This window comes from Stylophora pistillata, chromosome 9 (genome assembly GCF_964205215.1).
Source record: "Stylophora pistillata chromosome 9, jaStyPist1.2, whole genome shotgun sequence".
NCBI classification, from domain to species: Eukaryota; Metazoa; Cnidaria; class Anthozoa; order Scleractinia; family Pocilloporidae; genus Stylophora; species Stylophora pistillata.
In genome coordinates, this window is record NC_142527.1 from 31,083,157 (window position 1) to 31,099,935 (window position 16,779).

A 16,779-nucleotide genomic window follows, 5' to 3' on the forward strand; every position below is an offset into this window, starting at 1 on the left:
GTTAGCTACACAGGTTACAAAAGCTCTAATTAAGATGATAGTAATGCTGATGAAATGAAGAGTTGAGATTTTGATATTTGAATAAAAATTATGTGGCTGAAAGTGAGTCTCAGTTTCATATGAAAAGCTCCATGCACTCCCTTGTTCTAAAGCAGAGACTGATTAACTTGAGCAAATAAATAAAAGGGCAGCAGAGGAGGGGAAAGGGAGTTAGGTTATGTTACAGATAGAGCATCCAATTTTTTGAGGACCAATTTTGTAGATATTAAAATTTCAGTAAGAATTGGAGTGGTTTAAGTGTTATTTATGGTTTGTAATAAGCAAGATAACAGTTTTGTGGTTTTTCCTGTCAATTGACTTTCAATGCACAGTCAATCAGGGACTCTGCATTTTTTTTTTTTTTATTCTGATTTTTGCATGTAACCAATGTGGTTCCTTGAAACTTGAAGCAAAAATTTCACCCGATTGAGGTTGCGGCCTCACTTTGAAATCAGTCGATTCCCAAAGAGACTGGGACGAAGTTGCGCCGGGACTGCGAACTGAGCATGTCACCCATGTGATTCTGTTAGAGCTCGGAATTTTCTTTCGAAAGACAGGAAAACTTAGCGTTTGCCTAATGGAATAACGTTTCGATTTTACCATTTGGAAGAGAGCAATGACAAACGACGCAGTGTTTTTTTAATTGCAGGGAATTTCAAAGGTGAGGTTCTTTCGTTAACGTGGTTGTATGCAGCTTTCCTCAGTTGAGAGGCGCGTGGGTTAAATCGCGCCTTGTAGTCAGGGCAGGGTCTTTTAATAGTGTTCTGATTAAAATATTTACGGCTAAATTACTCATTGGCTTCAAATGTGAGCTTTATTTTCATAATTTGAAATATCAGTCTCGATTCCTTCTTATAAAGGTGTCCAATTTCCGTTTTGAGCCAACCCTTTTTCGTCAGAAAGGTGTCTGGTGATTGTGTCCTAACTCGATTCTGTCACATTGAAAATCCTAAATCAGCGGTTGTTGTGCGTGACTTCGCAGGTAATTGCGGCTCTTTATGATGGAAATTCATTTTGCTATACGAAATTAATGGTGATAACGCAAACCTCTATGAAATGTATGGATGTTTCTTTATGCCCAAAGTACTTTGCGATTCAAATGTCTCTGTGATTCAATCGCTGGGAAGCGTCCAGCCCACAGTAGCTCGATATTACTCGCTGCCCAATCCTAATCGGTAAATAGTTAATCCTTTATAATTTTCCAAATTTTCGTGACAATTTGCAACTCTCAATAAGTGAAATATGGCAGTAAGTGTCAAAGGTGGTGTTTATCAAGTTAATTAACCAGACAGTAACAGAACAGCATAAGAATAATTATATATCGATTTATGTTATCTGCCAGGTAGCTTTACATTGGACCCATTCAATTATCAGGTGGTATAATATAATATCAGCTGAGTATATGGTAGTCTCCTTCGCAGCTGTTTTTTGAGATGTCACGCAACGCTCCCCCAAAAGAACGGCTGCTGACAACCGATCTACATTCCTTTTTCCGAATTGGCCAATCACAGCTCGGGTTCCATTTTCAGGAACCTTTTTGCACCAGACTCACCTTTTGAGACTCGTCCAATCAGATATCGTTTTCTATCATGATCCTCATGTGGAGAACACAAGACAAATGGCAGTGCTTGAAGGAGCTTTTCGCAAAGCGTTGTCAAAGTTCAAAATTTTCGAGCTTAAAGCTCACCAGAAGCTTGTAATTAAAAAAGTTTTAGTCGAGAAAGAAGATGTTTTTGTTAAGTTGCCTACAGGATCCAGGAAATTGTTAATATGTCAAGCACTCCCGCTCGTGTTTGACCATGTTACTGAAGAAAGTGGTCTTATTATTGTTATTGTTGTTGTGTTGTACCAATGTGTGGAAACACTCGATAATTCGGGCCGATTTCCTGTACCGGTGATAAGAAGCCACGAACATAACTAAGCAGGTTTGCTCCAGCTAGCAGCAGACTGGCAAATGAAGAAGTGCAAGTAGTGTAGGAGACGTTGGCCGACCTAAATTGCATTGTTCTTGAAGCTTCGCCTGGTTTGTTGATGGCAAGCACGCGCTTTTTTCCTCCTGATCTCCATCTGTAGGTCGAAGCAAGCATTTAGCCCTTGGCCTAGATTGAAAGGCGTCTTGTATTTCCTTTTGATTATTGATGTAATTTACCGTTTCTTATATATTCTGACTTTTATAATCTGATTCTTTTTGAAATAGTGCGAATAAAGAGTTTCAGTTCAGTTTTTAGCTTCTTCCACTTTCTCAGTTGCTCGCTGAAACTTTAACAATGGCTCAAACAATCTAGCGTTCATGTTGTTGGCGTAGCAGTTGACGTCTGTTAAGCGTAGATTCTATAATTTCAACCAAATTGTGAGAAGTTTTCCCAAAAATATATACTCTTTCTTTACCAGGGCACAACGATGAACATGTGAAACATTTCGAGCTCTCATCGACAAATTTCTTCAGTGTTTCTCCCAACATCCACATTTTCGCGTGAAACCTTACGTCATTCAGATTTTCTGGTATGTGATTGGTCTGTTCAATAGACCGCGACCAAACCGCAAGGACAATGAGAAAGGAATGTAGTTCGGTTGTCAGCAGCCGCTCTTTTGGGGGAGTGTTGCGTTACATCCAAAAAAACGGCTGCGAGGGAGACTAAGTATATGGCTGATTAGGAGATCTGTGGGACAAGAAACTGTTTGAAAAGGGTTGCACCTGATCAAGGTCTCACAAGGGCTAAATATCTGAAACTGGACATTCTTTAATATCCTTTTGTACGAGTGTGACAACCTTGCTGGTCAAGCCAGCAAGGAGAATTTTTTCATATTTTGTGTGTAAAAATTCAATCTTTGTTACCAAGCTGAGATGCTTTTAAAAGCCTGAATAGGATACCTTCATGACAAAGGCGTGACCTTTTAAGTATCATAATTATTTTCTGGGTGGAGAACTGATCACTTGATCCTGGTCATTTACCAAAGTCTTGCTAACATTCTTTCGTATTTGAGCACATTGACAGGGCTTGACATTAACTTTTCAACTTACTAGCCAAGTAGCTAGTGACAACTTAGATGTTACAACATTTTCAGTTTGTTTTACTAGCCAAACTGGCTAGTGGAAATCGAAAACCACCTGCCAAAACTGAATTTCTAATAGAATGTCTGTGGCTAGTTGACTACCATTAGTGTCGAGCCCTGATTGAAATTTTTTGCATGAGATCAAGTGGTAAGGTGAAATCTTGGAAACAAGCCAGCCCTAGTGTCCAAATGGAAAAGAAGAGGCATGTACAGTAGACTTCATTTGCACTTATCTGTTTATTTTTGTAAACAGATACAAGTTTTTCAGCCATTGCCAGTCTGCAAAGTATTGAAAATTAGGAAACTTTTTTTTTTTTTATTGTAGTTCAGAAAGATGGTAACAGTACCATCCCCTCAGTGTGTGGGCCGGGAGTTTGTGCGCCAATATTATACCCTCCTCAATCAAGAGCCTGTACAGATTCACAGGTACAACATAGATCATACTCATAGTCATGTTATCACAGTTGTGTAATAGTGTAGATGGTCATTCTTTTTGGTGGAGGCATTTTTGTGCAGAAAGATGATTTTCCTGAGCTAAGCTTTCACAGCTTCAGAGTTTTATTTTGTGACTTTGCTTCCTTTATCTCCACCATTTCCCTCGAGATGGCCAGCCTTGTAGCTTTATAATAGAAAAATTGGTTAGTTTGGCTATAAAGCTATCATGTGATTTGGACTTGATGCACTTGTTAGTGAGTGAAAAGATACTGGATGTCACAAGTCTCTGTTGAGTTAATGTACACAGCTTTGTTTGGGATAAACATAGACTGAGCAGTTCCAGGAGAATTTCTAGTTTATTATCAGGAGTATCTACATTTGTCTATGATGAGTAGTCACAGAAGGTGCAATATGCTCCTGCATGTATTCAGTGAGAATGTATTAATAATTTTGTGTACTATATGATTGTTCTTTTTCCAGGTTTTACACGAAGCAATCCTGGTTTCTTCATGGGAGGGCTGAGAATGGACTAAATGAACCCCCTGTGGTTGGCCAAGAGGTATGTGTAATGTGTTGTGTTGGATTAAGTCGACTGTTAACTACCTATGGAGCTTGTTACAGTTTCATGATAAGCTGTAGGTTTGATTTTGTTAGCAGGAAGTAGCTAAGAGTATTACATCTCCTGTTGAATGGGGTGGTAAGCATTTCTACTCTTGTATGGGTAAAGGCTTTTGTGAGCATATGGTTGACAAAAGAATGACCTGTTCAGAGCTAAAACCAAGACCTTTTGATTTAAAGTCAAACCTGATTGTTAATCCTCCACTTTAGCTGGTACACGTTTTCTCTTGAAATATTTGTGACCGGGCACAGGATTTCGTACACTAACGCTTTACCGTTTAACGAATCAATCCGTTTACTATCCGTTTACTATCCGTTTAAAACGGATCATTAAAGCGTTTAAACGCTTTCTTCATCCGTTTAAACGCTTTGCTCATCCGTTTAACGTTTTCGACAAAACGTTTAAACGGTTAACCTATCCGTTTAAAATAAAATACATCCGTTCAACGGTTACTTGCATCCGTTTAACGAGGAGAGCGAGATTTGTTTTCATGATTATGCAAATTTCTTTCGATTGACGTGTACGGCAAAATTTACAAAATCCGTGGCTATCGAGTTTCTCATCTTTTATTTCCGTCGATTGAAAGGAAACGGAAATTGCTTTATAAAAGCTGTAATTACACATTACTTTACGAAATCGAATGCAAGATGAAACACGAGCGAAAGAAAGTTGAGTTTTGTTACATGCGTATGCAAAATTGTTTCGATTAACCGACGGTGAAATCTACAAAATCAGCGGCATTTCTTAACGTTTTCACTTGATAGCGCGTTTTCATTTCAGTCAATACGTAGAAGAAACAATGTAGGAACATGAAAAAAAAAACGACTTTGCTTCTCAACTCTATTTTCTTTCTATCGAGAATGTTCAGTCCACATGGTATGATTGACAGATTGCTTCCTCTGCTCATACAAATTTTCAAACGCATTGCGAGCTCTCCAGGGCGAGACTCGCTCTCGGCTCGCTTCACTCGCCAGTGGATAGCTTAATTGCAGGCTAGTAATTTCATTTTACTTACCGTAGTTTTCTATCGTTGTCGGTCGAATATTATTAGTATGAAACGTCAGTGTTCCGCATAAACAATTCGTATAATTGTTCGCAACGGTTTCTGATCGATATGTGCATGACTTTCCGCCGTTCTTTAGCCCTCCTCATTCGTTCAAGGTTTTTGTCCATCCGTTTAACATTTTGAGCTATCCATAAAAATAATATTTATAGATGCTGTTCAACCGTTTAACGTTTTAAGCCATCCGTTTATTTTTTTCTCGGCCGTTTAACGGTTTACGGAATCCGTTTTTGGACTTTGCTCTACCGTTTAACGCTTTGGACTATTCGTTTAAACGGACATGCAAACCGTTTAAACGCTCTTACTACCCGTTTACTATCCGTTTACAAACCGTTTATTTTTACCCGTTTAACGGAAAAGCGTTAGTGTACGAAATCCTGTGCCTGGTCACATTTACAGGGATGTCATATTAGATGAAGATAACTACTACTTGATAACTTTGAGTATTCTCATTACCTGTTTGCTTGATAATGTATGCAAATCATAAGGAGAAGTTACACGTCAATCACTTTTGGGAGTTAAAGAGTTAGACATTTACAAGATGGAAGACTTAGAAATAATTATATATTGAAATATTGTTTGCATGGTGTTACAAACTCCGAGAAATGAAATTTGTATGTCCAGTTTAACATCTAAGGGAACTAAAGTCTTTTGAATGGTACATTTGGACCACATCATTATTTTTGTATATTCTTCCAGGCAATCTACAATAAGATCAAAGAACTCAATTTTAATGACTGCCACACGAAGATAAGACAAGTTGACAGTCACTCCACTGTAGGGGGTGGGGTGGTGGTACAGGTAAAGTTGAATTCAAATTTGTACTGCAATTAAAATGTTGTGGAGATCTCCAACTCACAGAGGTTAAAGTTACTTATAATACATGCCTTTTTTTTCTTATGAAACTGCTGAATAGACTCTACAAGACTGTATTTGTAGACTTGTCAAAAGATATATTTTTTAGCGCTCAGGTTCCTTTTTTGGGGACATTTTTGTACTGTTATGAATTTGATTAATTCCTTTGAATGTTCAGATGAGCATTGCAAATTTCAAGCAGTAGAGTTTTGGAGAAGTGTTTCAAATCAACTTCAAACTTAAAGTGTCTATCAGTTGCAATTCACTGATTCTATAGAAAAATCCATAACTTGACAAGGGAATTCCACAGTAAATTGCATGTGAAAACTGAGGTGATGAGCATGATATCGGTTTTCAAGTGCAATTTAATAATTATGGAATTCATGAGTCAAGTAATGAGTTTTCCTTGAATCACACAATTGAATGAAAATAAGAAAAAAAAAAAGAAAACAGCATATACAACTTATAGTTGTTTTGTATGCATAGATGTGAAACAATATCTCTTAGTCTCGTTTTCAACTTGCAATTCCATGCTAAATACCTCGCTTTGTTAACCAATCAGAATGTGAGATTTTATTTAATGATGCAATTCTACTTAAAATCATATGGAAAAGAAATGTAAACGCATTCCATGAAGTGAAATTGAGATATGAAATCTCAACTACAGTATTTACTGATGTATACGTCAAACTGATATATAAGTCAACCCACCATTTTCAAGGTAAAAAATCAGATTAATAGAAAAAATCCGAGCCCCAGATGGGACTTGAACCCACGACCCTCCGTGATCTAGTCGGATGCTCTAACCACTGAGCTACTGGAGACTCCATGGTGAGCAAGGGTCAATTTGTGGGCCTCAACTGGAACCGCATCGTGCGGCTACACTTGGCTGTGAAGCCGTGCGACTCTATGGTGAGCAAGGGTCAATTTGTGGGCCTCGACTGGAACTGCATCGTGCGACTACACTTGGCTGTGTAGCCGCGCGATGCGGTTCCAGTCCAGGCCCACAAATTGACCCTTGCTCAGCATAGAGTCTCCAGTAGCTCAGTGGTTAGAGCATCCGACTAGATCATGGAGGGTCGTGGGTTCAAGTCCCATCTGGGGCTCGGATTTTTTCTATTACACTAAAAAAAATTGTTTCATCTTTAAGAATCAGATTTTTCATCATTTCTAGTAAAAGAAGTAAAGTTCAGACCAATAAAAATTTGCCAAAAAGTTAACCTCTCTATTTCTGAGAATGTATTGAAAACATGGTGAACTAAAAAAGCTGCAGAGCAAAATGTAACTGTGTTCTGTGAAGTTTAATAGCACTTGTCTATATCAGCATGATTTAAGCAAACACGAGTGCTTCAATTTACTAGAGAACTACTTTACTATATTTTTTAAATCGCATTGAAAATGAAATCTTCCTGCTCTTAACTGACCTTTATCTTAATTTTGAGTTTGAAAGGAGATTTAGTAGTATAGAGTTACACCGAAGAGCTTCAAAGGATCATGTGTAATTAACAAGACCATGCGACAGCAGCATTTGCTAGGTCACTAAGCTTCTGTAATTTTTTGGTGAAAACAAAAAACACTGCACTGTGAACAGCAGCGAAGCTGTGTTTAATTAAGCCACTCAAAACTTAAACTTAAACCGCTAAAAACTGACAAAACCTCGAACACAATTAGAACTGGTTTTTTAAACTCAGTTTTTCAAATAGACTTCTGGCAATCGTTTTGCTAATTTTTTTGGATTGGTTGGCAGGTCTTTGTGTAGTAGTCAAGGGTGATTCTTTAAGGCTGATTCTTTGGTCTTAAAAGGTCGACTTATACTCGAGTAAATACGGTAACTGAAATTATCCTCTCAAGCTTTTAGTATCTGGTAGCTGATATTGGTGAATCCAATTTCTTGGAGGGAACTAATGCTGTATTTTTCTGTGTTTGATCTGTGGCAGGTGTCTGGTGAACTGTCCAATGATGGGCAGCCAATGAGGAGATTCATGCAGACCTTTGTGTTGGCCCCTGGTGAGGTAAGTGTAGTCAAACCTGTTTTAAGGGGCACTGTATTAAGCAGTCACCTTGTATCCAGCAGTTGGTTTTCAAAGTCCTAGATTTTTTTCCTCTTGGTTACTGAAATTTTCACCTCTATTTAGTGGTCACCCACACTGAGTCCCAGCAGCCTCTTTACAAGTACTGTCCTTCACTTGTTGTGTTGAATGATCACTTAGAGCAGAGCCACTCAATTAAAACTAAGAATAATCTTTCAAGTAAAATTTAATACATGTACAGTACTGCATAAAAGTAATATGTCAGGTGACTCATTAGTTAATCCTTGATACCCCAAATCAGGGATCAAGATTGGAGGCTTGAGTATCAAGTTTCAAGTTTTGAGTCTCTTGGATTGAGAATCAAGGGTTGAGACGCTAAAAGAACTTTTCAAGGATCTCGAGAAAACATATATCTTATTAACCAAGTGTGAGGGCTGCACTAAGAGAATATTGGCCTGAGGTCTTGACAGTACGGACTGAGCGCAGCAAGGTCCGTACAAAAAAGACTGAGGGCCGATATTCTTCCTGTACGGTCCCAAGCAAGCTTGGTTAATAAGAGATTTATTATACGCCTGAAGTTCAAAGGGACACAAATGCGGTATCATTTGGGACCATTCGGGACAGTGCCCGGTCCAATACTGAGAGAATATTGACCGGCAATAGAGCATTTTGATTGGCTGATTTTAGTTATTGGCCCTCTGACTGCTCGAGTCGTGTAATAAGATTTAATTATTACATGCAAAACAATAAGGAAGGACAAAGTGCCTGAAATCTCCCAAAATCAACGTTTATAGTATTTTTGAGCAATGTCAAGGCTGTGCTCTAGCAGTGCCCAGTGGCCCCTGGCGCCTTACTTTTGCTCTTGGGCGACTCAGAAATTTTAGTTTTTTCATACAAAGCATATGCTGAGCACCCTGTTTTTCACAGTTCCAGAGCACTGGGCTCCATTCAATTTTCCTTAGAGCACAGCCTTGAATGTTTGGTACATTAAGTGTTCAATTATGGCTTGAAATAGTGTTCTTTATTGTTTGTTAATACCCCCATTGTGTGGAACCTGTATGAAGCAGTCAACATGTATCAGACAGTCACCCCACCATTGCTTGTGGGTGACTGTCTGATACAGGTTTGACTGCACTCACTCTGATGATCTGTTGAGCTTTTGTCCAGTTTTACTTTACTTAGAGTCACATGAAAGAACTTTAGAAAAATTGATACATTTGTCAGGAGAAGCAAACAATTTACCTTTTGAAAAAGGTCATATCTATGGATAAATATCTGTCAGGGTATTTTTTGGGCAAAGTCAAGGTTATTGTCCATTTATCTGCCTCACTCATATTGTTTGCCCAGGGACCAAGGAAGTATTATGTGCATAATGACATATTCCGCTATCAAGATGAAGTGTTTTCTGAGGAGACAAGTGATGAGCCAGCTGATGGTACTGTTGGTAAGGAGAAGTATATCATTGATTTTACTTTTTTTTAAGTCCTATATGTAGGTAACCATTTGCAAGTGTCTCTGCAATATTAGTCACCAGAATTTACTCTACCGGCCATGATGACCAAAATAATTGCAGCATTGAGTGCTTGAGTGCTGTGTCTGTTTCAAGTGATGTCTTTTTAAGAAGCTTGAGCAAATGAAGTGTAAGTTACTACTGATGGTTTTTTCTTTTAGACTCTGAGGGAGAAGAGGATGTTCCTCAACAAGGGCAAGTGAACGACAATGTCAATAGCTACAGCCAACCTAACCAGGAGCAGGATATTCCACAGGAAAAGGCTAATGACAACTTGCTTTACACGGACCAGGGACAAACCAATGGGTAATCATTGTCTTGTTTATACATTTTTTTATGTTAAAAGCAATGAAATTCATTCAGTCTTGAAAACTTTGAAATGAGAACATATTAAGTGTTTGAGATTTGAAAAAGGCTGTTTTGATCTTTGAAGTAAATTTTATTCCTGGAGTGAGAAATGCTTAGACCACAAATTAAACAAAAATGTACATCCTTGTAGGGCTCAGCACTAATGGTATGCAACTAGCCACAGACTAGTAGAAATTCAGTTTTGGCAAGTGGTTTTCAATTTTTACTGCCAGCTTGGCCAGTAAGCAAACTAAAATTGTTGTAACATGTAAGTTGTCACTAGCCACTTGGGTAGTAAGTTGAAAAATTAGTATTAACCCCCAGTCTTGCCTCTTTGTGCTTGAGTGAAATACTCTCTGTTGTATTTGAAAAGGATGTAATGACATATTTGAAGAATCGTATTGATAAGTGTAATGTAGCTGTACTATTAGTGCACGTAGTAGTTCATAAAGGTTACTATCCTTTATTTTCCTGTCTGGTACAGCTTCTATATAAATTTTATACTTAATATGTGCTTTGCATCTGTCCCAACACAGTTATGCTGACAAGTATTGATTTGTCTTTCTACAATTTTTATTTTTTTAAAGTGAAATAAAGAAAAGGAAATATTAATCCTGGAGGGTCTCAGCAGAAAAAAATTAATTAACATTGGTTTTCTCTGCTTTTATTTGTTTCAGTCCTGGAGGGTTACTGAACCAAGATCCGTTGCTAAATGATAATGAGGGTGACGAAGAAGAAGAAGAATTGGAACTGCAAGAAGTTGTCATTGACAAACAGCCCCAGGTAGACTTGTTGTTACATTTGTTGCCATGGTTGATGGATAACTTCTACAGAACATCGCTCTGAGCAGAATTTCAATATCTTTTTATTAAACAACAACTTGATTATTGAGGTGGAGGTATTCTTATTTCCAGAATCACCAGGTACCTTGAGGTCTCTGGTCCAAGAAATCTGGTCCTCCCAGCTCTTAACCCATTCTCTCTTAAGATCAAAACATCAATTCTCAGCACTCTCTGCTATTCATTTCTAGCAATTTTAGCTCTGAGAATTAGGTTTTTAATACAGTACCACATGGTCGATACTGTTCTCACTGTTTTCACTTTTCACAATCTTTTTGCTTGAAAATATTGAAACTGCAGTGATTCTTCTGTACCAAAATAAATTTAGGACAATTGTCTGAATTGAGAAAAAACTTTTCGGTCAATTAAAATGAAACAAAATTTGATTTCGTATTCACGTTTGTCAGTACCGATCAAGTCAAGATGGCCGCCAACTTACAAATTTATCAATATCGTTACGCCGTGAAAATTCTAAGCTTTTACTTTCGAAACACATAAAAACCGTGGAGATAATTTTTATAGTCCAACATGACTTACCTACTTAAGCGTTGAAAATACCACAGTGCGGCGCAATGAAAGGCCTCCGGTAATCGAGCATTTTACCGCCAAACACACTTGTCATCTGCGGTGCACAGAGAGACGTTTACGTTTGCTGTCGAAAGCGCGCCTCTGGTTGGCCAGTAACTGAGGTCACACCCAAACTTGGCCAATCAAAATCGCTGTTACAAAACACAGCGGAGTGGCTCCTGGCGGCACAACTAAATCAGTCTCGCATACTATTTTTTTTCCAGGTTTTTTTTTTTGTTTCGGAAATATGCAGGATGTTTAAAAATTTTTAAATGAAATGAATAACAAATCGATGGACAACAAGTTAAGACAACAAGTTAAGACAGTTTTCATTTAGATTATTGCATAGAATTATAGTAACCAAAAAAGAACTGCACAAATTTCGATTAACTGAAGATTCAACTTGTACCTTTTGCCCTAATTCAGATTCAATAGAGCATACTTTTCTGGATTGCTCCGAGACAAAATCTTTTTTTATTTTGAAGTGTTAAGATGGTTTAACCGCGTAAACAAGACCGAAATTGAACTTTCTAACGAGCAAATTACCTTTAATGAAATACCCGACTTTCATCAGTTATCAGAATACCCAAGACGCAAACTACACTTATTTGTTATTCTTTTGAAACAGTATGTCCACAGTTGTAAGTGTCTTGAGAAAAAACCGATTTCGAAAGAATTCCAAAATAAAATGTTGATGCAATGGCAAATAGAGAAATGTGCTCTTCACTAATTCTGCTTCTCCCCTTCGAAAAATCAATACTTCAAAAAGGAGGTAAAGACTCAAAGCGATATATCTATAGCTATACATAAGCTCTACTGTAATAATGTAGATTGTAAGTAACTCGTAGGTGCCTTTTGATTGATATTTTGTAATTTTATTTTTTACTTGTTTTTTCTTTTCTTTTATCCCTCTATTCTGTATTGTACTGTATTGTTTTTTTCTTCTTAGCTGTATCATGGTTTTTGTATTAGCCAATGTAATATAAATTGTATATGTATGTGTGTGCAAAAAAAATAATAAAATAAAAGAATTTAACTTGGGCATAAAAAAAAAAAAAAAAAATCTCTTAGCTAGCTTTCCTACCCGAGGAAACCAAGTCTTTCAAGTTTTACATTGTTTTCCAGTTTTCTGTTCTCACTTCATTAATCCTTAATTTTCAAGTTCTTCGTAACATTGACTTCCAAATTTGGGATTTAAAGAGAAGTTTGCTTGTAGCAACTAACTAAAAATGTTATTAACTATTAAAAAAAAAAAACAGAAAAGAAAATCAATGGGCCGTTTTATTGCCTATTTATGCGAATATTTTCGGCCATTTGTCAATTTTACAATGTAAACTATCGGACATTTACAAAAACAATGTGCAAAATGCTGATGGCCGATGACCATCTGAATCACTGAACTGGAAGAAATTTATTTCTAATTACTCCTGCAATTGAAAGGGTGAAATCTTTCCTAGTTATCTTAGATTTGCATTTTTTTTTATTGTTCTTTTCAGATCCCTCACCTTGAGCCAGTGAAAGAGGCACCAGTTATTCAGCCCCTGGAGGAGAAGGAGCCTCTGTCTGCAGATGGACATTTCAATGACACCCCCTTTGATGAAGAGCCAGAAGAGGGTGAAGAGGAGGAGGAACCTGAAAGGCCAAGGTCTGAAACAGAGGCACCTTTAGAGGATATTTCTGGTGAACCAGCAGAATCAGGTACATGTTTGTCTGTTGTCTTAATAAAATTAATTACCTCCCCAAACTGGTTGAAATTTAACTTCTTCTCACAGTGGTTCTACATTTAGTAACAAACAGATGACCAGAAAAGACAAACTTGTCAGCTAGAGGATGTTATCTTGATTTAACATCGAATTTCCTCAACTAATTTAGATGGGAATGTAATATTGCAGTAAAACTGAGCTCATGGATACCTTACTCATTCAACCCAAAGATCTGATTTGTAAATCTCACTTCTCTCTTTTTCACTTTTACTTGAGAAAGTAAAGGGAATTTAATGTTTCATCAAAGTGACACCATCTGACTGATAACTTGCCTATTCTTCCTCTCTTTTTTATATTTTTGTTTTCGGTATGAGTAGAAATGGTCAGAGAAGTTTCTTGTTGACTGCTTTTGTGAGTTAGGGGTGAAACTCTTTTGTTTTTATGTCAAGAATTTCTGCTGGCTTTCAGGGCATTGAATATGATACATGTTTTATCTTGTAATTTGATTGCAGTGCCAGAGAAGCCTAAGACCTGGGCAGCTCTTGCAGCTTCTCGCACACCGTCAGCTCAGTCTAGCGCGGCTCCAGCCACAAACTCACGCCCAGTGCGTCAGGCCCAGCAGGTAGCTTGAAAATGATTACAAAACCAGTGAGGACTGGTCTTCACTGCTTAATTTAAACATACAATTTGAATATTCTGCCAAAGGGGATCTGAGAAATTACCAACTGGAGGGTAGTGTTTGTGTAAAGCAACAACTTTCCAGAAAATTCAATACACAAATATTATTTTGTTTATCAGTTGGACAAACAAAAACCCTTTTGTCGATGTTGGTGACAGGAAAATTATACCAAATGAAAATGAATAAATGGATAAGGAAATGACACAAACAATAGCAATATTGGGGGGGGGAAATGACCATCAACATTGAGAGGAAAGGAGAGTAAGTACCTGTATATCAAACTTGATGAGGGCTGTATCTGTAAATCCCAACACTATCTATTGTCAACACATGCTGAGATATGCACATAAATTATGTTTTAATAGTATCAAATGGTCAGTCTGAATTTTGTTAAACTCAAAGATTTACAGGCATGAAACTAGCTATTACATCATGTCAATTTATTATTTCTTTGTTTCTAGCCTCTATCTCAGTCTGGCCTAACACCACCACCCAGGCCCCAGCCTGCTCCTGCCCGCTCATCCAAAGATGCCCGTGGGGGAATGGGTAGTAGAGAAGCAAGGTTAACTGCTCGTAATGCTCCAGATAATCATCAAGTGTTTATTGGAAACTTGCCCATGGGAATCAAGGATGAAGAAGTGCGCAACGTGTTTTCTAGTGAGTGTACTTTGAATGAATAAATATGAGAGCTTTATGACTCAAGAAAGATACAAGAGACTTATCAAGCACAGGACAAAGGAAATTTTAAATTTGTTAAGGATTTGAAAGCCAGGTAGTTCCTCTTTTCCTTTGAGATGCATTAGCCATTTCAAGAGGTTTTTTACAAGCTAGGCCTTGCAACAGGCATGCTGCATTCTGCTAGGATCAGCAACTTACCGAGTCCTCTGTAGAGATGAAGCAATAAAGGTGGAAATTTTATGCATCCATCCCAAATAAGCAATGTTTCCAAATATTTGTCTCAAGTTTGAGTCCTGCATGGATCTTCATTTGTTTTGTCAGATGGGTGGATGATTGTTGTCTCCCTTGCATTGTAATGGTACTTGTAGATACATTTTTCACACACAGTCTTTCTCTTCCAGAGTATGGAACCATACTGGAAATCAGACTCAATCCTAAGGTACTCACTTCATCAATTTACACATTTTAAGCTGAATCGTGAGGAATTTTTCAGCTATTGTTGGCCATGGTTTTCATCTGTTGTGTTTGTTTCTTTGTTTGTTACCTTGTTTGGTATCCTAGGAGCCAGAAAACTCAAAGATTGACTTAAACTATTTTCAAAAATACTCATAAGTTTTCTTATATGTTATTTTTACAGAACTTTGGGTTTGTGATTTTTAACAGCTCTGAACCAGTGGAACAAATCTTAATCAACAGAGTAAGTGAATAGGATCTTTCAAAGAAAAGTGATGTTAATGGGAATGACTTCAGGGGTCATGCTTTAGCAAATCTTTAGGTTCTTTAAATCTTGATTTCCTTAAAATCCCTTCATTAAGAATGAAATGAATTGTATTCTAATTTTTTGAATATTTAAGGTAGTCTTTTCATTCTCCTGCTGACCAAACCTTTGGCAGACTTTGTCAGAATCATCAACATTCTTTTCTGTACTCACCAGTGATTATTTATTGCGATGAATAGCAACAGATATATTGAAATTGATATTTTTGTGATTCTCATTGCTTAATCCAGACCTCTTCTTGTCACCTAATGTTAAATTCTGTAGAAATTAGTGGTCAAAAGTAATCTGTAATCTCTCCATGGAGAAAACTTGAGTATTCCTCTCATCCAACAGATACAAGATAATTTGGTTTTATCAACTGAGTTGATAGTGACAATCAGCCATTTGAAAGAGTTTGATCTGATGAAGGATAAACGCTCGAAACAGCAACTTTAGAAACTCTACAGAGTGGCAATTTACGTTATCAACTCAGTTGACAAGACCAAATGATCTCGTTATAACCCCTCCCCACCTTCCCCCTACCGACACAGCACCCCAGTTTCTTTAGAAACTTACCCCTTTATTCAATCAGATAAGATGGAAAGTCACCCAGACCCCAATTTAAACAGAGGTACTGTTTGGTTTTTGTTTTGGGCTTCTCAATCGAAACTCGCCGTCAGAGGTTTTGTTAAGAGACTAAGTTATATGCACCCCTTTGCTTTTACTGTAGCCCATCAAAATTGGTGACCACGAAATCAACATTGAAGAAAAGAAACCCAGTGGATCAGTTGGGCGTGGTGGTGGCGGTGGCGGTGGCGGCGGCGCGAACCGTCCGCGCGGTAGTTCGGGTGGTGGGGCCCGAGGAAACTCCCGTGGGAGTGCAAGTGGTGGCGGTGGACAAGCTGGCCGAGGAGGAACTGGGTCTCGTGCGGGTAACCGAGGAGGATTTGGGGCGGGTGGTGGCGCTTCAAGCGCAGGGTCTGGATCCAGTGGACGCTCAGGTGGTCGTCGGGACAGTGGAGGTCGTGGCGGAAAATACAAGTAGCCTGGCGACGGGATATCCTACATTAGCATAAATAAATTATATCAAAAAAAGTGAAACATTGCAAATCGCCATGGTGACTTTCACTTCGCCTCTCTTTTAAAGCATTTCTGTCCTCGTGTATTGTGTTTTCCTCTGTGTTGAGTCACACGGCAAGTTTGCTTGCATTTTGTCTGCTGGCAGATATCCTTGAGAATGTCTTAGCCGTATCTTTAAATCATAGTAATTGTGAGTGCGAGTGATACAGTGTCCCCATCATGATTTTACTGCCATTATTTAGATCACCAGAAGAGGGAATGCGAGACTGAGGTTACCATGGACACGCTCATCTTCGTACATCGCCGCTGAACTTCGGCGAACTTTATTAGAAGCGAATTTCAGATTTAAAGAATTGTGAACTTTTTTAGAATAGGAACTCGTTATAAGGAAATACGATGTTTGCAGTATTTATATTGGATATCACTATTACGAATCACTGAGGAATTAAAAGAGATAACTTGTGCAATATTTGTAGCTTTGGTGCATTGTTTTTTTGAGCTGTTTTAACGACTCGCCTTTTTG

The 16,779-nt window shown here is 38.0% G+C and overlaps 1 protein-coding gene across 1 annotated transcript; it reads left to right on the forward strand.

Annotated features, from left to right (window-relative positions):
• The first annotated feature begins 538 nt into the window (after positions 1–538).
• On the forward strand, positions 539–16,725 carry LOC111335492 (ras GTPase-activating protein-binding protein 2). The gene is made up of 14 exons (XM_022941401.2): positions 539–700; positions 3,419–3,519; positions 4,009–4,087; positions 5,910–6,011; positions 8,003–8,077; positions 9,443–9,539; positions 9,767–9,911; positions 10,631–10,736; positions 12,856–13,057; positions 13,575–13,684; positions 14,203–14,398; positions 14,821–14,858; positions 15,057–15,116; positions 15,907–16,725. The coding sequence occupies exons 2-14, from the start codon at positions 3,428–3,430 to the stop codon at positions 16,219–16,221; spliced, it is 1,617 nt and encodes a 538-aa protein (XP_022797136.2). The 5' UTR covers positions 539–700; positions 3,419–3,427; the 3' UTR covers positions 16,222–16,725.
• Positions 16,726–16,779: the final 54 nt, after the last annotated feature.